We start from the raw sequence: 20,667 nt of genomic DNA, 5'->3' as shown, positions 1-20,667 counted from the left end.
CTGACTGCTTTATGATGGCATGGGCAAAGGGTGGGTGGCCCTGATGCTGCTCATGTAACTCAAGCAAATAGCAAAATTGAATTATGCTTGTCTAATTTTGCTGTGGTCCAGATACTGTCCATGCAGGTTAAGAGGCATCTTGGAAGTGCTAACTAGTCAATTTTTATGAAAAATTCTGTAAAATAAACTCAGTTTTTCAAGAACTGACTTCTTAATGCAGTGGTTCTTTTAATCTGGACCACTCTGCAGAAACAGGGGTAGTGAGTGAGCAGATCTGTGATGAAGTTGAGGTAGTAATCTGTGAGTGAATGTGGGAAGACTACAACTCTGGTATTGCTACCTTGCTAGCAGCAGCAAATAGAACTGACACAGTTGAAAGCAGAGGTGTCTGACTTAAAGGTTGGTGCAGTGAGCCTGCTACACAAGGCAATTTTTAAAGAGCAGAGCTTTCCTTGTTCTTGGGACAGCAGGACTGTGAAGCTATGTGTTTATCCCAGGGAGGAGACAGCGTGTCAGCATGAATTTAGGACAAACCCTGAATGAACTAGACTCTAAATTAAAATAAATTGGCTTGAATGCTTTTCTTAAAGCTTGGAAGCAGTCTGTAGAACTAAATGCCAATATAAGCTGCAATATGAGGAACAGACTGGTGTTCGAAGGGAGGTTGAAAAGTAATATGGTGCACTAACACTTCTTAGCGGGATTGTTTCATAATGCTGTATTAGTAACTTTCCTAATAGGCTAGGAAAGCGATACCTCTTGGACATGCAATGTTGAGGATGGATGAAGAGGGGTGGCTGGGAGGAAAGGGAAAAAGGTAGACTCCGAAGGGCCTTGCAGGAGAGGGGAAATCAAGCCAGGAGTCAACTGGCTGGAGAGTATCTGGTTAACCAAAGTTGAAGGCTTTTAGGAAGAAATGTTTATTTAAACTCTTCCTGTGGCTTTGGAGGAAAGATTGTTTTTCAGACTTGGGGGGGTGGGGTGGGGGGAATTGCTGTGCGTTAGGATACATTTCAGGACTGACTGACCAGATCAAGCTTCAGTGAATCAAGATGCTGAAAAGCACAAACCTGACTCCTCAAAGGATTCAAATTCCCCCCAAAACAAGTAGAAAGCCTGGCGACACGAGGCTTGTTTTTTTCCCCCCTTATTCATTCTGCAGCAAAGGAAAGCTGCTCGCCTGGTGCTGCCCCGCTCCTGGCTTGGAGCGTACGTTTCTAAGCCCATCCCCAACACAAGAACTTGTGCATGTGTAGCTGAGTGGTGAGCTGATCCAGCGGAGAGGGTAACCTTTCGGTAGGATTACTCTTTTGGCTGAGTCAGCTCCCTGGGCTGCTTCACTACAGTGCTACAGGGACTGATGATGCCAGGAGCAGAGCAGAACCCCCCCAGCCCTGTTGCTTGTAGGACTCTTTCTGAGCAGGCTTATCTCATCACAAAGCTATCCTCCTTGTGGAGATAATTTTCTAGCATTTTCAGTGACTTGATTCATATAAGGGTCTGAAAGCCCCAGCTGACATCAGATTAATGGGATGGGGGTGTCACATGAGACTGTTCCCTTTTGATACCCGTCAGCTTGTCCCGTTGACTTGCTTTTACCTTATCAGAGTGCACACTTAGCCGTCTTCTTTCAGAATTTTTTTCCAGGGAGTGGGCCACAAACTGAACGTAAATCTGTTATGATGATAGATAGATGGCTTCTTCAAAATGTCATGTTCTTAAAATACATCTATACATGTGTAATTGTATATATGTATATGTATGTGTGTGTAATTTAATGCACTTGAGGAGTAACAGTAAAGCATTGAGTGCTTCCTTCGGTTTAGGGTTAATTTCCAGGTGAACATGGTAAAATATGGTTTGATCTTTGTATGCCAGCTGTCTTAAAAATAGCTTTGTTTTTTAAATTGTATCTCAGCTTACAGCTGTGTTTGCTGGGGTGTTTGGCAATGGCTTCATTTAAATGTGGAAGCCTGCTGTGGGACTGGTCACTAGCAGAGCGTGGAAAGAAGTGACTTGCTTTCCAGCATCAAATGTTTAAGCTTTGGTAAGGAGAGCCAGCCAGTAAGGCAGTGCCCCTTCTTGCAGAAATAAACTGGTATGAAGTAGATCAGCTGGACCTTGAGCACCTTCCCTCTGGAGAAGGAGGGAGAGAGGTAACCAGGAAATCTGGTCCTCCAAAGGAGGAAGCTGATCTGTTGTCCTGAGCCTCTGGAGCTTCCCTGTGGGTTCCCATACGGAATCTGTGCTGCTGCCGGGAGACCGATAGCTGAGAGGGATGGCACTGCTGTGCTGCAAAGCATCCTTCTGGTGTTGTCACACTGAGTAAGCTCAAACACCCCAGTGCATGGCTTTGAAGTCAGGCTAGCCAGGTGGCGAATCTAAAAATGAAGCCTAGCAAACAAAACAGAAAAGCACAATTGACTCTTTCCAACAGCCCAGATGAAAGGAAATATAAAGCAGAATACAGTTCCACAAACGGTCAGTTAAGTCCTTAATGTAAATCTAGCCTCTCTATCAAGAGGCTGATTTTCTGAAGGTACTTCTAATTATATTGTGCCTTGTTTTAGTGAATTTCTTAGTTTAATACACAAGTAGATAATTACCTAGGAAGGCAGATTTTCACACATTAAATCCATGGTATTTTACACTGCAAGTCCGTGCTACTGCTCTGCCTTTAAAATTTAGGCAAAAATCACGTTCCTGCAGTACAAACCAAAGCGGTTTAATTTGTCTGCCATGAGCTAACCTCAGCAACATGAGGCTGGAGCCCTCCCTGTGTCAAAGCTCTTGGAGATTCTATAAGCACTGTAAGTAAAAACATCTTAGTTTGTTCACGCTTTTTACGGAAATCTTTTAAATTGGCCCAATGACTGATTTGTGCTGTGGCCATGCCAATATTACTTCAAAGCAACTGCAAAGTCTATCTTAACATTCTTACTGTAGCTATACATTACCTAAGATCTCCAGTTAATTTCTCCAGTAGAGGAACACTACGAAGTTTATACCCTGTTCTTGATAGAGAAAGCTGGCTCTTATGGCTGAAGTAATAGGGGAAAAAATCCTGTAAAACCAGCCCTCTATCTGCTTGTTTTCCCTTCTTTGTGGTAACAAAATATTTATGGGTGGGACACCCTTAGCATGTGGTAGAAAGGGGCTACCCTGAGATATACAGAAAGACTTCCCTAGTTTTTTTTTTTTATTTAAGTTGCTTTTAAAGTCCAGAGGGGGGTTGCCAGAGTATCTCAAAGCTTTTCTTCCCAAGAAAAAAGCCCCTCCACCCCCATCCTTCTTAAGTAGGATAAACTTGCTCTTAAGTTCCTTAGTGTTTAAGGTTTAAGTCTTCCATATTGAGGTGGGAAGTGTGTATTTAAGGTTCTTTATCCCCTGTCTATGAAAGGACCTTTTAAACACTCATGCAAGCTTAGCGTCGATGGTTGGCGATTCAATCACCATAACACCATGCAACATGTAAAGGCGTTTTGCCACAGTCGTGTTCTACAGCAGTGCTCAAATAGAGGACTTTCTGAACTGATCAGATGCAACATCATGGCTAAGCATCTGGATTATCAGGCTCTTCTGTTTGAGACCTAGGTTGGCCTCTGATTAATTGTGTACTGTGTGAACCGACTTGTGAGTGTACCCAGATAATTAGGGTAGCAAGCTGTAGAAACTCATAGTGAGGGTTCTTATTGAGTGTTGCACATTTCTGGTCATAACTTGTATTTTTAAGGAAGTGGCACTACTGAAAACTTGAGCAGTGATTTCTAGAAAAATACTTCTGAATGTGTTATAGGAAAACTTAAGTTAAAAAATATGAAATGCTAGAAGGCTTTTAGTTAACTTGAGGCTCTGGTTCCTGGTGGAACCAGCTCTTGATGTCCGAGAGAAGATAAATCTGGAGAACTGTTGAAAACTGAACATGGCAAATCTTGCTTTGGACCCCTCCATAGTCAGCCCAGATATCCAGAAATGCAATCAGGTTCTCAATACTACTTTGCTACTTCTGACTGTTGTAATGTCAGAACTGCAGTAGCAAGATCATTACTGGAAGCTTTTTGCAGGTTGTTAGATGTTAGCTAAAGGGGAGCTCACAGAGGTGTCCTAAAGGGCACCAGGGCTTCAAAACAACGCTGCTTTTGGCCTCTTACTCACAGCGGGCTGAAGCATATAGAAACTAGCCAGGCACATCTGGGTTTCTAGTGTTTCTAGTCTTGCCCTGAAAAGGAATGGTTGAATTGGCATTCTGTATGTAGGTCTGGCACCCTGGCTGCCAGTGACACTTGACATGTTTGTGCAGAGCCAGGAATAATATGTAAAATGCTGTATGAATTGATAGGTATTGCTACCTTGAACGTTCAATGGAGTTGTATTTTTCAGCTTGTACAAAATAGCTGGAGATCATGAGACTTGTGCACTTAATAATCCTCATTAAACGCTCTGTAATCTGAAAGTACAGGTAATACTGCATGCCGTTGTCCTCCTGAAGCATGTGTTCTGTGTTGCTTTTTGGGTAGGTTTATAGAGAAGAACAAGAAATTCTGAAATGGGCTGGTAACAGCATCTAGTGGTGGATGTTTGCTGGATTGAATTGCATTCCATCATGAAAACATGATTGCCTGCCCCCTGGAACCTTGATTTGCAAGGCTTCCATTTGTTGTGGCTCTTAAACACACTCCATCATTACTTGAATTTTAATATGACAAATTGGAAGTACTAGTTTCAGTCTGAAGCTTGCAAGATATGTTGCAAAGTCCTTTCCTTAATTTTATTTTAAGCAACACAAGACACTGGTGACATCCATAGTAGAATGGGGAATATCTTGGTCATGTTCTGGCCCCTGGGTACTCACATAAGTGCAAGTTGCAATTAGGCAATTTACTGTATCTACCAACAGCAGGAGCCACAGTAGCTGTTACAGAATTTGTGAGGGATAACTGAACTGGATGGTCTCCTAGACAAAGTCCTTGTCTCCAGTTTCTGAAGCATATGAACTTGTAAACCATTGCATTCACAAGCACTGGAATAATTATGCTATGAAGTGTACTCTTTAAAAGTGCTCTTTAAAAGGATTTGTTATAAAAATATCATGTGCCTGACAAGAACGAGAAATGCTGCTTCTCAGCATTGTTCCCAACAAGCTGACCTCTCTGAGGACAAGCTCTGCATAAAAATACCTGCTAAACAAAAGGGGAGATTCATTGTGGCAGAGTTGTGATACCTTACAGTAATTAGTGTGAGGGATTTCCACATAGTGAAGGCTCTCGAAAGTTATCCTTAAAGCTTCTAGTTCCTGCTTCAGGCAGGTAATTTGCCCATTGCTGTTCTCCCACATACCACTACCTGCTGCCCTGCTTGCTGGTTAGCCTTCTTAGGCTGTTACAGCCTGTTTGGGTAGAGTGTTATGGGATCATGTGAATTTTCTAAAGCTTTGTTAATATTCTGGTCAATACTAAAGCTGTAGCATTGTAGCATCTTTGCCATCCTTAGCTGCTTTGAACTGTTTAGGCTCAGACTAATAACAAATCCACATGCCATGAGTTGTTGGTAGACAATTTAAAGCTATAGAGTGCAGTTCTTGCAGAAAGCATTGTAAGGATGCTTTGCCAAACTGTAACTGGTTCCTATGGATGAAAAATCAGCATCTCCTATTGTGATGGAGTTCATGAGTGGTTTTGGTAATTTTGGTAAAGAACTGAGAATAGCTGAGATTCTTCATGCCTTATAGCTAATTGCAATGTGCACACAGCTCAGCCCTAATGGGTACTGCTGTACAAAAAGCTCCATTTCAATCAAGACTTTCCTGCTATCAGAAATACTTTGTAGAATTAGAATATGTATGGATAACATCATTTCCCTATTACTTACATTCTTAAGGATATATCCCCATCTCTTAGCAAAAGGAGGGTATTCTGCTGTTCTTGACAGGACTAAATCTGCTTTGGAAGAAATAAGTTTCCTGACAGTAAAAGCTGGTTCTGTATTTAGATGGTAAAGCAGAGATATACGGAGGCACTGTAATTCTTGCACGTGTACTTTCTCAGCTAGGACTGAGACTTACTGGCTTTTTATGAAGTCCTAGTCTGGGGGCAGTTGTTACAACAATTGCAAAGCAGACATTTCACAAGATTTTCCTCCTTTCTGTGGACTTGAAGTGGTGAATTGAATTTGTCTGCTAGCTTCATGTGAAGGCATGTCAGGTCTGGGTGGAGTAGGATGTTCAGGCTGTCCCTTCTAATTTGGAGGAAAAAAAAGTTGGGGATTCTAACCTGGAGCTAACTGCATGAAGGCAGAACAGCTGAAGCATGCTTCTCTTCCTGAGCCCTGTCCTGCAGAGGTGCTGTAGAGTAGCATTCACATCTTCCTCTACCAGATAGCAAGAGACTCCTCATTAAAGATCAGAACCGTTGTCGTCTTGTTTTTCTTAGGCTTGTCTTTTTCATCTTTTCTCTAAGGGCTAATGACTTGATAAAGTTAGTCTTCATTTTCCTTGCAGTTCTGTATTCCTACATGACCTGGAAACATACTCTTAATTCAGTAACTCAAACTTGCTCTAGAGTAACTACCTGGAATGAGGAAACACTTATTTTTGTTTGACAGGTAATAGTCCTATTGTTGGCATAAATTAGATGCTGTTAATTTGCCAGTTCAGACCCTGAAAATACCACTAACTCTGCTGTATATAAAAGATAACAAGAAGCCCTGCCTAACTTTATAGGCAAAGCTGGAACCAGGTAGTTCATGGATTATCATATCTGCTTAATTCTGTAAGTGCCTGTGGACCGATCAAACTGAAGATATCTTCTGTAAGACCCTAGAAGTGAAGCCCTTAAATTACATTTGTTCTCTTTATCAGCTATCAAGACTGCAGTTCAGAGGGTATCTTGAGCAACACTACACACAAAGTACAACTTAAAAATTTTTCTTCCAGAGCTTTCCTTTGCCACCTAGTCTGAAATAGCTTAGGGAAGTTCTGAGATGTACCAGTCTTTCAAACCAAAGTGAGGAAAAGGAATCAAAATCTACCAGAAAAAATCTGCGTTCAAAAACAAATATTCATGGATGTTTCCATGGCTTTCAGTATGCAGTGTGGAAAATTAAGTTGAGTTTTCTCATCTGCCAACAAGTAAAATCTTTCCTTGTCAAGCTGTCAGTGGTGTGCATTGTTGGTAGGGTGTTGGATTTCTTGGGTATGTCAATGTCAATATCTTTATCGGTAACATGGATGGTGGGGTTGAGTGCTACCTCAGCAACTTTGACACCAAGCTGTGAGGTGCAGTTGACACCCTGGAGGGAAGGGATCCCATCCAGAGGGACCTGGACAGGCTTGAGAGGTGGCCCTGTGTGAGCTTCATGAGGTTCAATAAGGCCAAGTGCAAGGTCCTGCACCAGGGTCAGGGCAATCCCAAGCACAAATACAGGCTGGGTGGAGAGTGGATTTGGGGGTGTCAGTTGATGAGAAGCTCAACATGAGTCAGCAACATGTACTTGCAGCCCAGAAAGCCAACCATTTCCTGGGCTGCACCAAAAGAAGCACGGCCAGTAGGAAAAGGGAGGGGATTCTCCCCCTCCACTCTGTTCCTGTGAGATCCCACCTGAAGCCCTGCATTCAGCTCTGGGGCCCCCAGCACCAGAAGGACATGGAGCCTAATAAATTTATTAAAAGAAGAAAATCACGTCTGTTTTCAGGCTTTGAAGTACAAAATGGGTGAAGGCCTGGTAAAACCTTAGAAATGTCACTTTGTGCCTTCTCTTGAAGGTGTAGTTAAATGTCAGTTCTTACAGGTTTGGTTGATCCCGAAATATGTCTTTTTCTTTCCAGTTGAGTATTGAACAGGCCCAGGCGGTGGCAGAGCAAGTTGAGATGAAAGCTAAGGTGGTACAGTCTGAAGTCAAAGCAGTGACAACTAGACACAAGAAGGCCTTGGAAGAGCGGGAGTGCGAGCTGCTCTGGAAGGTAAGTACTTAAACTTTTGTGCTTTGTACACTTGAAATTGGAAATGTGTTCTTTAACAGCACAGGGCTAGATTCAAATGTCTTTCCTCGGAACACTGAATTGAAATACCACTTCAATTGAAATACTGTTTTCTAGGAAGCAGGATGCTGGATTCTGGTCCTGGTTGATTTTGTTTTGGAAGTATCTTTGCATCACAAACTAGTTCTCGGTAGGGACTACTATATCCTGAGGCAAGCTCAGCATCACAAGTAAGGTGGGCGCTCCCCCTGCTGGCTCAGCAGCAATACATCACATCTCCAGTGCTGAACGATGAAGAGAATGTCCACGTTTTGTTTAATGAATATCCCTTTAAAACCTCTAAAATATTTCTGTATAAGTATGTAGTATATGGGTGTTCTTACAGAAGGATCCACTTCTCATACACAAAGGAAAGGAGTAAAGCTGTATATGCTGTGTCCTTAGAAACAAATCAGTATAAATCTGGCAAGACTAGCTTTCTTGACACACCCAAGAACTTGCTTTATTCTATAAAAAGTGTAGTTGCCTTTTCTGATTAGTGAAACGAAGTAATATGGCAGGGTTTTGGGTTTTTACTAGCAGAATGAAAATATTTTCCAGCAGCAGTATCTGTACTCAAGTACTTTGAGTAATCTCAAACTCCTGCATTTGCTTCAGCCGTGATAAATGTGCAGGGTGGGGTAAGACAACAATGGGGGAAGTACCTGGAAAGGTAATTTAATGGTCATGTTTTTTTTAATGTCTAGCAGTGGTCCTTTGGGTCCTAATGCAGAACTGAGCAGAAACACACTCTTTCTGCTGTTGGCCTAGCTCTTTTAGATCAGCCAGTCAAATGGACTTTTCTGTGACCACAAGATTGCTGAAATTGGTATAGGGGAAGGAGCAAAAATGCATGGTAAAGGTGAGAAAGCTTAAAAGTAAATTTCAAGTGCTCCTGTAAATCTGCAGGTGCACTGGATGAAGTATAGCAAAAAAAAAAAAAAAAGGTCCTGTGTGCCCACTACCCTTATTAAAGGCCAGGATGGCCTGTACATGTGGTTGAGGCACTGGATGTCAAGAGGCAGTACCATTCTGCTAAATTATTTCTGCCCTGCCTCTTCTCCTGAAACAGAATGGAACAGTAACTTTCTGGTTTAATCTGTTGCTGTAGGTACAGTGAGTAATCTCTTAAAGTAGAGGCTTGTGTTTTTATAGTTCTCTTGGTTTTAGACATTCTTATAAGAACAAACTTGATAGTTACTGTTTGAAGGCTGCTTTCTTGAGGTACTTGGAATGAGGGAGAAGTTCACTTTCCACTGTTGGCCTTGCCCAAGAAACTTTGGCAGCCTTTTCTTCTGAGGTATTACTAGTACAGAAGCAAGAGTTTGTATCCCAGCATAGGTGCACTTAAAAAAAAAAAAAAAAAAGCCCACACTGAGAACAAGTTTTCTTCAAGTTATAAAACTGTTTCATTTTCATGAAGGAAAAAATGGGTCTTGATTGCATACTGGTGTGAGAAATGATTCTAGCATAAAAGAAAAAGCAGAATGCATGTTTAGGCCTGATGTGAGGAGTGCTAGTGAATAATTTTGGGTACTAAAGCTGATGTCAAAGTACTCATGACTGGTAATCTTTTGGAAACTAGTGACTTTAATGAGATATTGGAGGAAGCATGTTTGATACTTGTTTGGAAGCAGTTGTGTAAAAATATCCCTTAATTTTAAATGAAATGACGTGTTTGTACATCTGTTAACTGCTCACTTTGTGAAGTCTGAAGACTCAGTTATAAACTGTGACTTGTCCCTCACCAAAATACATTGGTATTGTTCTGCAGCCACATAAGTATCAGGCATAAATAAATGCATTTTAACAACAATAAAGCAATTAATTAAATTTACAAAGCAGGTGTACTTTTCAAGTTGTCAAAACTGATTTTGACAAGTAAATGCAAACATGGGCATGTTTTTAATAACAAAACAGAACTATTGTTGGTTGAGCTTCCAGCCCTAGTAGGGGCTGGCAGCAACTGTCTGTCCTTTGAAATGACATTATGGCATCCTGTTGTAAAGTAGTAGCTCAGCATGACTGTCAGTATTTGTAAGAAAATATCAAAATAACTGGATCCTAAAAGGTCCTGGAGATAGGTGTCTGGTATTATCCAGTCCCACGAAAACAGTTTGGGCAGGCAAGAAAATGAGGAGAGCCCGTATCCACTGGCTGATGCCAACTCAGCATCAGCCTTGTGTGATAACAGCCCACCCTCTGAAATTCTTCTCCATTCTCCTCTTAGAGATGCTTTGGACTCTGCTCTTTGAGAGCTGCAGTAACTTTAGTCTTTAGAGTCTAAATAAGATGTGCCTTCTGATGATCTGTCAAGTACCTTGCAGGTAGGGGGTAGAGTAGCTTTTAAGGAAGCAAGTCATTATTAGCTACTAACCAAGCAAATCTTTCAAATAGAACAAATAGAATACTGATGCGGCAGCTCCATAGAGCAAGAATGTGTGATTTTTAACTGGAGGACTGGAGAAAACCATGTGAATTTGGCTTAATAGTTGTTTTTTCTCACTTGTGTTCTCTATGCTATAGTTTCTAAAGGCTTGTTCTACCGTTTATCTTATCACTTCCTGTGTCAGCATCCTGCAATAACTACGTAACTGTTTATGTAGAAGGAACATTAGGAAGTGTTTGGGTGTCACGGGTTGTCTTTCCCTGATAAGTGTGCTTTTCTTCCCCCTTCCTCTCCCCCAAGGTGGAAAAGATTCGTCAAGTCAAGGCTAAGTCACTCTACCTGCAAGTTGAAAAGTTACGTCAGAACCTAAATAAGCTGGACAACACCATTAGTGCTGTTCAGCAGGTCCTGGAGGAAGGTCGTACCATGGATATTCTTCTGGCCCGGGACCGTATGCTGGCTCAGGTGCAGGAGCTGAAGAATGTGAGGGGCCTTCTCCAGCCCCAGGAGGATGACAGGATCATGTTCACGCCCCCTGACCAGGCCTTGTATATGGCCATTAAATCAATGGGCTTTGTTAGCAGTGGGGCTTTTGCTCCTCTGACCAAAGCCACCGGGGAAGGCCTCAAGCGCGCACTGCAGGGCAAAGTAGCCTCTTTCACAGTGATAGGCTATGACCACGATGGTGAGCCTCGCCTTTCAGGAGGCGACATGATCTCTGCAGTGGTGATGGGTCCAGATGGAAACCTTTTTGGGGCAGACGTCAGTGATCAACAGAACGGGACCTACCTGGTCAGCTACCGTCCACAGCTAGAGGGAGAGCACCTGGTGTCCGTGATGATGTGCAACCAACACATTGAGAACAGTCCCTTCAAAGTCATGGTGAAATCTGGGCGCAGCTACATCGGTATCGGGCTGCCTGGGCTCTCGTTTGGCAGCGAGGGAGATAGCGACGGCAAGCTCTGCCGCCCCTGGGGGGTTAGCGTAGACAAAGAAGGCTACATCATTGTGGCTGACCGCAGCAACAACCGCATCCAGGTGTTCAAGCCGTGTGGGACTTTCCACCACAAGTTCGGCACGCTGGGCTCCCGGCCCGGCCAGTTCGATCGTCCCGCTGGTGTGGCCTGTGACATCTCGCGTAGGATCGTCGTGGCTGACAAGGACAATCATCGCATCCAGATCTTCACCTTCGAAGGGCAGTTCATCCTGAAGTTTGGGGAGAAAGGAACAAAGAATGGGCAATTCAATTACCCGTGGGATGTGGCCGTCAACGCAGAGGGCAAAATCCTGGTCTCTGACACGAGGAACCATCGCGTTCAGCTGTTTGGGCCCGATGGTGCGTTTCTTAACAAGTATGGCTTTGAAGGGGCACTCTGGAAGCACTTTGATTCCCCCAGAGGTGTGACTTTCAATCACGAGGGCCACTTGGTCGTGACAGACTTCAACAACCATCGCCTGCTGGTCATCCACGCAGATTGCCAGTCAGCACGCTTCCTGGGCTCGGAGGGCAGCGGCAACGGGCAATTCCTGCGCCCGCAGGGAGTGGCGGTGGATCAAGAGGGGCGCATCATTGTGGCCGATTCCAGGAACCACCGGGTGCAGATATTTGAGTCCAATGGTAGCTTTTTATGCAAGTTTGGCACTCAGGGAAGCGGCTTTGGTCAGATGGACCGTCCTTCAGGTATAGCCGTCACCCCTGATGGCATGATTGTTGTGGTCGACTTTGGAAACAATCGAATTCTCGTCTTCTAATCTGTGTTTGAATTAGGAAGAAACTGTCTCAGGGAAATTCTTCTAAGAGAAAATGAAAAAATACAACGTTGATTCAAACCTACCTCATCTTTAATTTTTTTACAGATGAATGTACTTATCTTTTCTGCAGGGAGTGAGCCTGTAAAGTTAAATTCTATCTACCTCATTGTCCTCCCTTCCATCCCCAGTTTCTCTCCTCCTCCCCGTTCCAACACACTCACAGTTCAGAAAATTTTTACCTCTCCCCCCATGGGGTTTCATGCACAAACATGTGTTGCTGTGCACATTAGGTGGTTTGTGTGGTATATTCTGTAGGCTTAAGCCAAAAAGGCGCTATAAGTTTTTTAATGGAGAAAATGGTAGTAGGTATTTGTAGAGAATTTGTGTTCTTGACCATACTGCAGTTCTGTGGGTGGGGACACGGGAGGGGGATTTTTTTTTTTGAATTGCTGCTGCAGCAGAGAACTTTTTCCTGTTCTCCTTTTTATACCTCAGTGTGTTTGATTTACTGGTGAGCACAGTGTCTTGTTCCCAGAGACTTTGAACGTTTTGTGGAAGTGAGTGGGATTTACTCGCCAGGAAGAGCAAGTTTGCATCTTTTTGGCATTTCTGTGTACTTTTTCTGAAACACAGTAATCCAACAGCACAAAGAGAAGCTGATGAAAATGCACAAAAATTCTTTTGAGTTGAAACCAAATTGTTCCTTTTAGTGGCTTAGTTCAGTTGTCAAAAAGTTTAGACAAAGCAAGGCTTCCTGTAGTGTAACCTGTCCTTGAGTTATTTCTTTTTATTCCTTTCATCTGAAAGTTTAGTATTAAAGTTTTTTCTGTTATCAGTATGTATGCCTAATCTGGATAAGAAGTTATGAGGAGCATTGAAACAGGGAAAATCAAGCCCTTGATTTAATTTTTTTGTGAAATGACTAGCATTTTTTCTTTTTTTTTTTTTTTGGCCCTCCCCATAGGGAGACTTTAAGGGGGAAAAAGTTCAATGGATTTGTTAGAAGTGGTACCTATTTCCAAAAGTAAGAAATAAGCACAGCTTTGGAGATTCAGGGTGAGTTTTGGAAAAATCAAGTCTCTTGTGTTTAGAGGATTGCAATAACTATCAGTGATGAAACTTTTTTCATCCTCTGGCTTTCCCAGGGAGCTGGACTGGAATAGTCCAGAAGCTCTAATTCAGTATTTCAGGTGGGGTGAGCCTGTGGCTCCATGTAGCTCTTGCTACAGATCCAAATGAAAAGTTACTAGTTCCAGCCTAAGGCAAACTATATCAAGATGAAACCTTTTTCTTTTTTTTTTTCTTTTTTTCCCAGGGCAGTACCAAAGAATTCTGTGTAAAAAATAAATAAATAAATAAATAAACTAATGATCCTTAAAAGCTTGGAGGCAGGGCGAAATTAGCCCTTTCAGGGATATAAAAAAAAAAAAAATGCTCTTTTGAGAAGCAGAAACTTTCTGGGACAATAGATATCTTTCTAATAAATGAGGGACTTTGAGGCCCTGGAAGTTCTAGTTCTATTCAAAATTTTCAATTCACATTTAGCTGTTAGTGCAGGTATGGCCTCTGGAGTTGTTGCTTTATCCTCTGGGTAAGGCACTTAGTGGCAATGGTTAAAGTTAGGGAGCAGAGGGCTTTTCTGTCACTCAGTGATGGAAGGATTCATGTATCAGTAGTCTTTGCCTTGGAAATGCTATGGGATTTATATTACTGTTTGCAAGAGAAGATCTCTGAAACATAAACATGGTCAATGTCTGAAGGGCCTTTACCATCCTCTGCGGAAAGGGTTCATCCCTTTGCCAACTATCATGCACAAAAGTAACCTGAGATTGAAAGGCTCTTCATAAATGTGTGAGAAATCACAAGGTGCACTTTCCTTCTTGCTGCTTTTCCCCTCCAAGGAGTGTTAACTTTCTGGGTTTTGTAGAAATCCTGATGTGTTGCATATAGACTTCCTCCACTTAGAGGAGGCTTAAACTTAAAGGACCAGAAAGAAACAGACAAATTCAATGAGATGGCAAAACCTTTTAAAAGAAGGGTGAGGAAAAAACATCTAAATTAAATAACTGTGCTGCCTTTCAGCCAAAGCCTCAAGGAAGCAAACTCTTCAAGGCAGTATGTTTCAGCTGGGCTTAATCTTAGGATAGCATGTTTTAAAAACAGTCTTCAAAAGGATAATCTTTTATACAGATGTCTGTCATTAAACTTGTGTGGCCACTCAACACATGGGTATGAGAGAAACCTAGTTTACCTTCAGCTTCAAGTTCTACTTGTGTGCATGCCTCCCGTCTTGGGGGTGGCCAACGTTTATGGCAGATGTCCGTGTTTGCTTCGTATTATTCAGTCCAAGAATTAATTGCAATTTTGGGCTGTGAAAAGTAATACCTGCAGGATCTAGATACCAAAGAAAATTGGTTTTAAAAGCTTTAATATTTAGTTTGCTGTGTCCTTGCATTTAACCTATCATGTCTTAATGAAAATGCCAGGTCTATCAATATCTTGACCTGAGTGGCTGTCAATGTTAGTGTGCTAGAAACGCTCTTTCGCTTTGATGCTTACTGGGTTCCTTCTCTGGGGCTGGGAGAAGGGAGTTGTTATCCAGGCCTTCGAAAAAGAAAAGGCTAAGCATGTGTTCAGCGTTATTGAACAGAAATATTCTTGCCTTTTTCCAGCCTGCACAGTGTAGAAGGTGACACACAGAAGTTGCCCTCTGCTGTTTGGTGTGGAGCCATTGCACAAACCGCCAGTCCAGCTCTGTCAGGGAGAAGAATGACTAACTTAACTTGCTGTCCACCTAATTCAGTGGACTTGCTCACAAACCAAACCATTAGGCCTCAAGCGTTTGACCTCACACGTGTTGGGGAGCTTTTTTGTTTTAAAAACACTACTATTTAGCTACCCAAACTAATTCCTTAACTTTGTCACAGATAGTGCTAAGCACACTTGGTCTCATTGAAAAGCAGTAGTGTAGCTTATAAAATGGAGTTTTATATGCAATGAAAATGAGTAGCGATAATATACAAGTTCAATGCCAACATCAGACACTTTCTAAAAGTTCCTTATAGGGTAAGATGTAGCTAATGAACAAGATTCAAACCTTGTGCTGTTTTTTCCATACATGTTCTCATGCTATGAACTTTCTAAGGTTAATGGCCTGGTATAATAAAAAGTGTACAAAGGGGAAAAAAAAAAGCAAGGCTTTGAAGCTTGATTGCAAACCAAACAAGCCTAAGTGTTCGGAGTAATCTTCTGAACCGGTGGAGATGATGGCCTGGAGAAGGGTAAGGTGAGCTTGTGCCTCTTTCTCTTAGCTCTAGCGTTGGCAGATGAGATGTGGGTAACAGACCTGTCTGCTAGAACTCCCAAAGGAATCTCACCACGCCAGGTTAAAACAGTGGCTCTCCGGCAAACTTTTTGCTTGACAATGTTATCAGCGGTCAGTTTGGCTGTTCCAGGCTCAGCCTATGAAACAATCTTGTCCCTTCTCCGTTAAGCAGGAACTTCAGCCCCAAACCGCAGCAGACACAGTATTGATAATGCAGGTCCTTCAGATAACTCACTCCTTTTATTTAGTACCTTTAAATAACTTGAAGCCCATAAACCCAAACTACAAAGAGATTTAGTGAATGATGACAACACCTGAAAACTAATGCGTATTGGGGCCAGACATAACCAAGTTGGGAGAAAGAAGAGCAAAGTGTGTGGATGTGGCGTTCCCTTGTAATTGCAGGAAAATGGGCCTGGTCTGTTTTGTTACAGTTACACCGAAATTAATTTTGGAAGAGAGCAGGTTTATCGGCTTATCTGGCCATGTCTTTGATCATAAGATTTCTGTTCAGTTCTGGTTTAAAAGAAATTGTGCCAAAGTGTTTTGTTTATTTTTTTTTAAAGGAGTGTAAGCCAAATGGTGCCAAAAGGTAAGAGGGTATTTAAAAATAGAGATATTTAGACACAGTTTGGAGCTGTATAAAAAATGAACACTGGTACTTGCGTTAGACAAATATTGTACCTTTGGTCTTTGTCCTTGGGAGTTTGAAACCCAGTTTGTGGTACAAAATGCACAACTAAAGATGCCACTATCTTTTCTTGAAGTTCTACCTCACTTTGCAGAAGTTAATCATCTACCTCAATTTAGCATCAGACAGGTTTGAGAAATAATTGAGAATCTGCCTGGGGGAAGGATTCATCCTGCTTTTTGGACAAGCATTTAACTGAAACAGATATTAAATGTGTACAATACGGTGGCTTTTGTTTTTTGTTTTTGTTTTTTTGTTGTTTTTTTTTTCTGCCTGCCCATGGAAATACTAAGCTGCCCTTGCTAGAGAATCTGTAAATAAAACCAAATGTTCGTATACTCTGGCAAACAGGACTGAGATACCTGAAACACTTGAGTTTGATCCGTTTTCACTACGAAGTATGGAAATGTAACCTCCTTTCAGTATTATGACACTACTAGCTGACATACTTCATTTATTTGCAGTGTTCTTATGTCGATGAGACCTAAAGGTCTTCTCTCTACAAGAGAAACTTTTATGCATGCCTACGAGTATGTCCTGTTCCTGTGTGGAAAGACTAACGTTATGATTGCTGTAAACACAATGCTGTACCAAATGCTTGAAGGGAATAAGATACTGATTTTTTTGACTTGGTGATTGTATTAGTAGCTTTCTTGACACAATGGGATTTTTTCCACCATGACAAAGCAACCAAGTTCCTATTCCTGGAGGGCGGTTTAAGTTCAGATATTCTCAGGAGAGGCAATTTAAAACCAGTGTGTTGGGTTTTTACACAACTCTAATGGCGACACACAACGTGCCCCTTGTTTTACCTGTGGAGTAAAGTTGCAGAAGCACATTTTCAGATCACTGTATTGAAAGATCTTTGTTCCTCCCCTGCTCACGTTCGGGGGTGACAGAAGCGGGTACAGAGACTCCCTAATAACGATAGGCTGTGTTGGGTTTGGTAAATGTTATGGTGGAAAATGTACATTGATGTCTCTAAGTGATCTTACGGGTTAACAAGCCAGAGTGGCATCTTTTTTCCATCATTGTTTAACCAATAATGGTTCTAAAAATGCTTTGTGTACCTGCATGGTCTTAGACCTTCTATTAAATGATTGTATCAACTTACAAACTCAGGTAGATAATTTTTTAAGCTCTTTTCATGGAGCCTTACTGACTGAATGTTAAGTGTCTGTGTAGTGACGTAGTTAAGTAACTTCCTTTTGAGCTACCAGACTAGTTTAAAAAAAAAAAAAGTCCTTTTATAGGTTTGTAGAGAACTTTTCAGACGATGTAGTAGTTTTTTCCTTCAGAGGGAGAGATGTCTGTTTCTGGGTTTTGTTTTTAGTTTCTTTTCTAAAACGACTGAAGCTTTTAACTAGGTTGTAAGGTGTGGTTAGTCACCGAAGTTGGTGGGGGTATCTTACTGTACGTGACTCTTGTTCGTGCTGTGCATTACCTGTCAAGTGCTGCTGGGTTGGCGCAGCGAGGGTGTCAAACACGTGCCTGCAGTGTGAGGAGCTCTGGCCTTGCTCAAGTAGAAATTGGAAGCCTGTGACAAAATGGAGGTCGTGCACTTGAAACCGGTGCGACAAACTTGCATTTTCTGCCCTCATTTAATTGCCTGTATGTGCATGGCCCCATCCTATAAAACTTCATTACTAGTGTATAACTGGTGTTGCCTCGATGCAGGCTCACATCAGGATCCAGAATGATTTTGTCAGCCCGTGGATGTTGGGCATCCTGAGACAATTGGGTTTGTGGTTTCCCGTTCTGCTGCAGTTGTTTCTCTTCTCTTAAGCGATTAATCATGCTGCTCTCCTAATAATAATAAAAATGTCTCAGCAGGACAGACAGTGCTTTGCTTTTAATGAGCTGCTCAGAGCTTCTGTATCTAATTGATAATGAAACAGGCTGTGACAAGAGCTGCCATGCTCCGGGAAGGGCATCACATTTCTACTTGGACAAAAAGCAGCATTCCTGGCTGGGGGATGTTGAGTGCTGCGGAGAGGCAAGCACGACAGGTTATGTGCAAACTTTTATGTAGAGTAAGCGAGCAAAATGTTAGAACTCTTTTTGTGTTAATGGAGGCTTCTGAATGTATCTCTGTGGTCCATAGGGAAGGCTGAAGGATGTAGCAAGGAGATGATGTATCAGCTACTGGCAGCCTTAAAACAAAGTCAGTGTCTCTCTGGACTTTAAAATGTTCCTATGCAGTTTATTTTATTTTTGTTTAATCAAATAAATGTGATGAGTTTTTTCATGGCAAACTTGTCTGTGTTTTATTCTGCATTAATCAACCACCCAGTCTTCTCTACTATGAGGATGTAAAAAGAAGTGTTGTTATTAACTGGAGACAGCCAGGTTCAAATTCTGGAAGCTTACTTAAACTTAGAGGTGCCTGAGTGGAAAGGGGAGGAGAAATTAGGTGCTAAGGGGTCAGGGTGGGCTTTTTGTTTGTGTTCCTGAAAGGTTCTGATGTGTTGCCAGCTTCTTATTTGTCTGATCTATTAAAGACCAGTCTCACTGTCACGACAGGAGGAAAGGTTCAAGAATTAAGGCCACTGCCTGACTTCCCAGTGTGGAAAGAAGCAGAGGTAGATTCTAGTCCCCTAAAGTACCGACTTGAAACTGATTTTGAGCTGCAGTGCTTTATGCTCAGAGTGTGTGCAAGTGTAGGACTGCTCAGCAATGCCGTGTGCTCCAGTCACTGGCTGCTATCCCCCTGCAGCTGGCACCATGATGGGTACAGAGATCACAGCAAGCTGGCAGAGGAGGAAAAGGCTGACAGGTGAGTTTCAAGATCACCAGGGGCTCTGTGCTTGGCACAGCTGTGGAGAAAAAGAGGGAAATTGAAGAGGCAGCCTGGGAGGACTCTGGGCCCCATTAATACAGCTGCTACTTGACAAAATCTCCACCTGAGCTCCAGGGGGCTGGTACAGCAACAGGTGGGACCTATTTCTCCTGGGCTGGGGCTAGGGGTTTCTACAGGCTGTGCTTGGGCAGGAACCAGTAAGTTGGCCTTCACTTCTCAAGTGTTGGATTTTAAGAAGAAGCTGAGGCCACCACTTATTATGTCAGTGCCAGAGAAGAGAGGTCCTTGCCCAGAAGGGTTTTTTGATAATTTCTTTCCCTTGTGGTTGTGCAGCTTCATTCCTGCAACGGGGAAAAAAAAAATAAAAAAAAAAAATCCCAAAGGCAGAGTTGCTTCTTTCTGAAGAGCTGGGGAGGAATGGTTCTGCTCACATGCAAGTGCAGCTGCGATAAGCAGTGCAGGGGCTTGGGGCAGGATAACCTCCACCATCCTTCCCCGAGCCGCAGGGCAGCGCTGCATGCCGCGGGGTGGAGCCGGGCGCTGCATTAGCATTTTTTGCATGTGAATGCCCTGCATTCCTCGGGGGGCTGGGAAGGGCAGAGAAGAATCCGCTCTATTCAGGACCTGAGACCACACAGCGAGTATCTTGAACCTTTTTGTGTTTAATCAGTCACTCTACTTTGACTTGAACGATGGATCAGCTTCTGGGCTCCTGCCTTTTTAGAAAGGTGAGCCTGAAATGTTTTCTTTTTTAAAAATAATTTTTAAAAAAATTATACTCCCTCCATGAGGACAGCAAGGGTGCCACCTCCTACATCAACTGATTAAAAAGTTGCTGATATATGGCATGCCTTACTGAGGCAAGGGCTAAAAATTATGTTAGGGAAGCCCATCAGCTAACAAAGATGAGTCTGTTAACATAGTTGCTTCATTATTACTGCTGAAGGGACAGCCACTTCTATGCTCAGTCTGCAACTCGCACATTTTTAATAAAGCTGCTGTTCTGCTCACAGCTGTTTGCTTGTTTTGTTGGGGCAAAGCTGGGACACCTTTTGCACAACTCACCTTACAGAGAGCAGGACTTTCTGGCTCTGCTCTCCTGGTAACCGCTGGGCTCTGTGACCTTCTGGAGGGGCGATGTTAAGGGCCCTGAAGGGCCTGAAGACAAAGTACAATGGCAGCAGAGACACAGCACAGGGAGATAAGGTGTTATCCCAGCTCCCCCTGGGAAATCACCTCAGAATTAGCTGAAACAACACGAAATAGGCAGGAAAGGGGGAGGGAGAGAGTGGCTACATTCCACACTGGGCCCTGATTATCTTAGGGCTGGGTTAAGGCTCATCTGTTTTCTGGTGCTCACGGTAAGTAAGCAAAGTTCATGCTGCTGTCTATTGTACACCTGCTTTGTTTCTGCCTTTCGCTCAAATTTTTTCCTGAAATACAGTCTTCTAAACCCAAGGTTATAAGCAAGCAAGCAAAAAACAAAAAGAGAACCACTATCTACATACCCACTCTTTCTTACAACCCCACACTCTTCACCTGCACCATCCACTAGGACAAAGGCAGATGGACTAAAGCAACTCTGTGCTGCAGCACAAGGCCTTTTAGGACACCCCCCTTCCTGCTAAGTGAACTGCTATTCATGTCTGAAACAGAGCCCAACATCTCTTCCTCTCTTAAATAAGCTTTACAACCA

The 20,667-nt window shown here is 42.6% G+C and overlaps 1 protein-coding gene across 1 annotated transcript in view; it reads left to right on the top strand.

Annotated features, from left to right (window-relative positions):
• The window catches only part of TRIM71 (tripartite motif containing 71), a gene marked incomplete at its 3' end in the record, with an annotated part of 53,636 nt that extends 41,481 nt beyond the window's left edge, over positions 1-12,155 (top strand). Inside the window, exons 3-4 of the mRNA XM_082755063.1 lie at positions 7,823-7,957; positions 10,704-12,155. Coding sequence (XP_082611189.1) covers positions 7,823-7,957; positions 10,704-12,155 — 1,587 coding nt within the window. The remainder of the gene's footprint in view (positions 1-7,822; positions 7,958-10,703) is intronic.
• Between the last annotated feature and the right edge of the window lie 8,512 nt (positions 12,156-20,667).

The sequence above is a fragment of the Aythya marila genome (assembly GCF_965140915.1).
Source record: "Aythya marila genome assembly, chromosome: 2".
In the NCBI taxonomy this organism is placed as follows: Eukaryota; Metazoa; Chordata; class Aves; order Anseriformes; family Anatidae; genus Aythya; species Aythya marila.
Note: the sequence above shows the minus strand (reverse complement) of the source record. Positions and strands in the feature narration are given on the sequence as shown.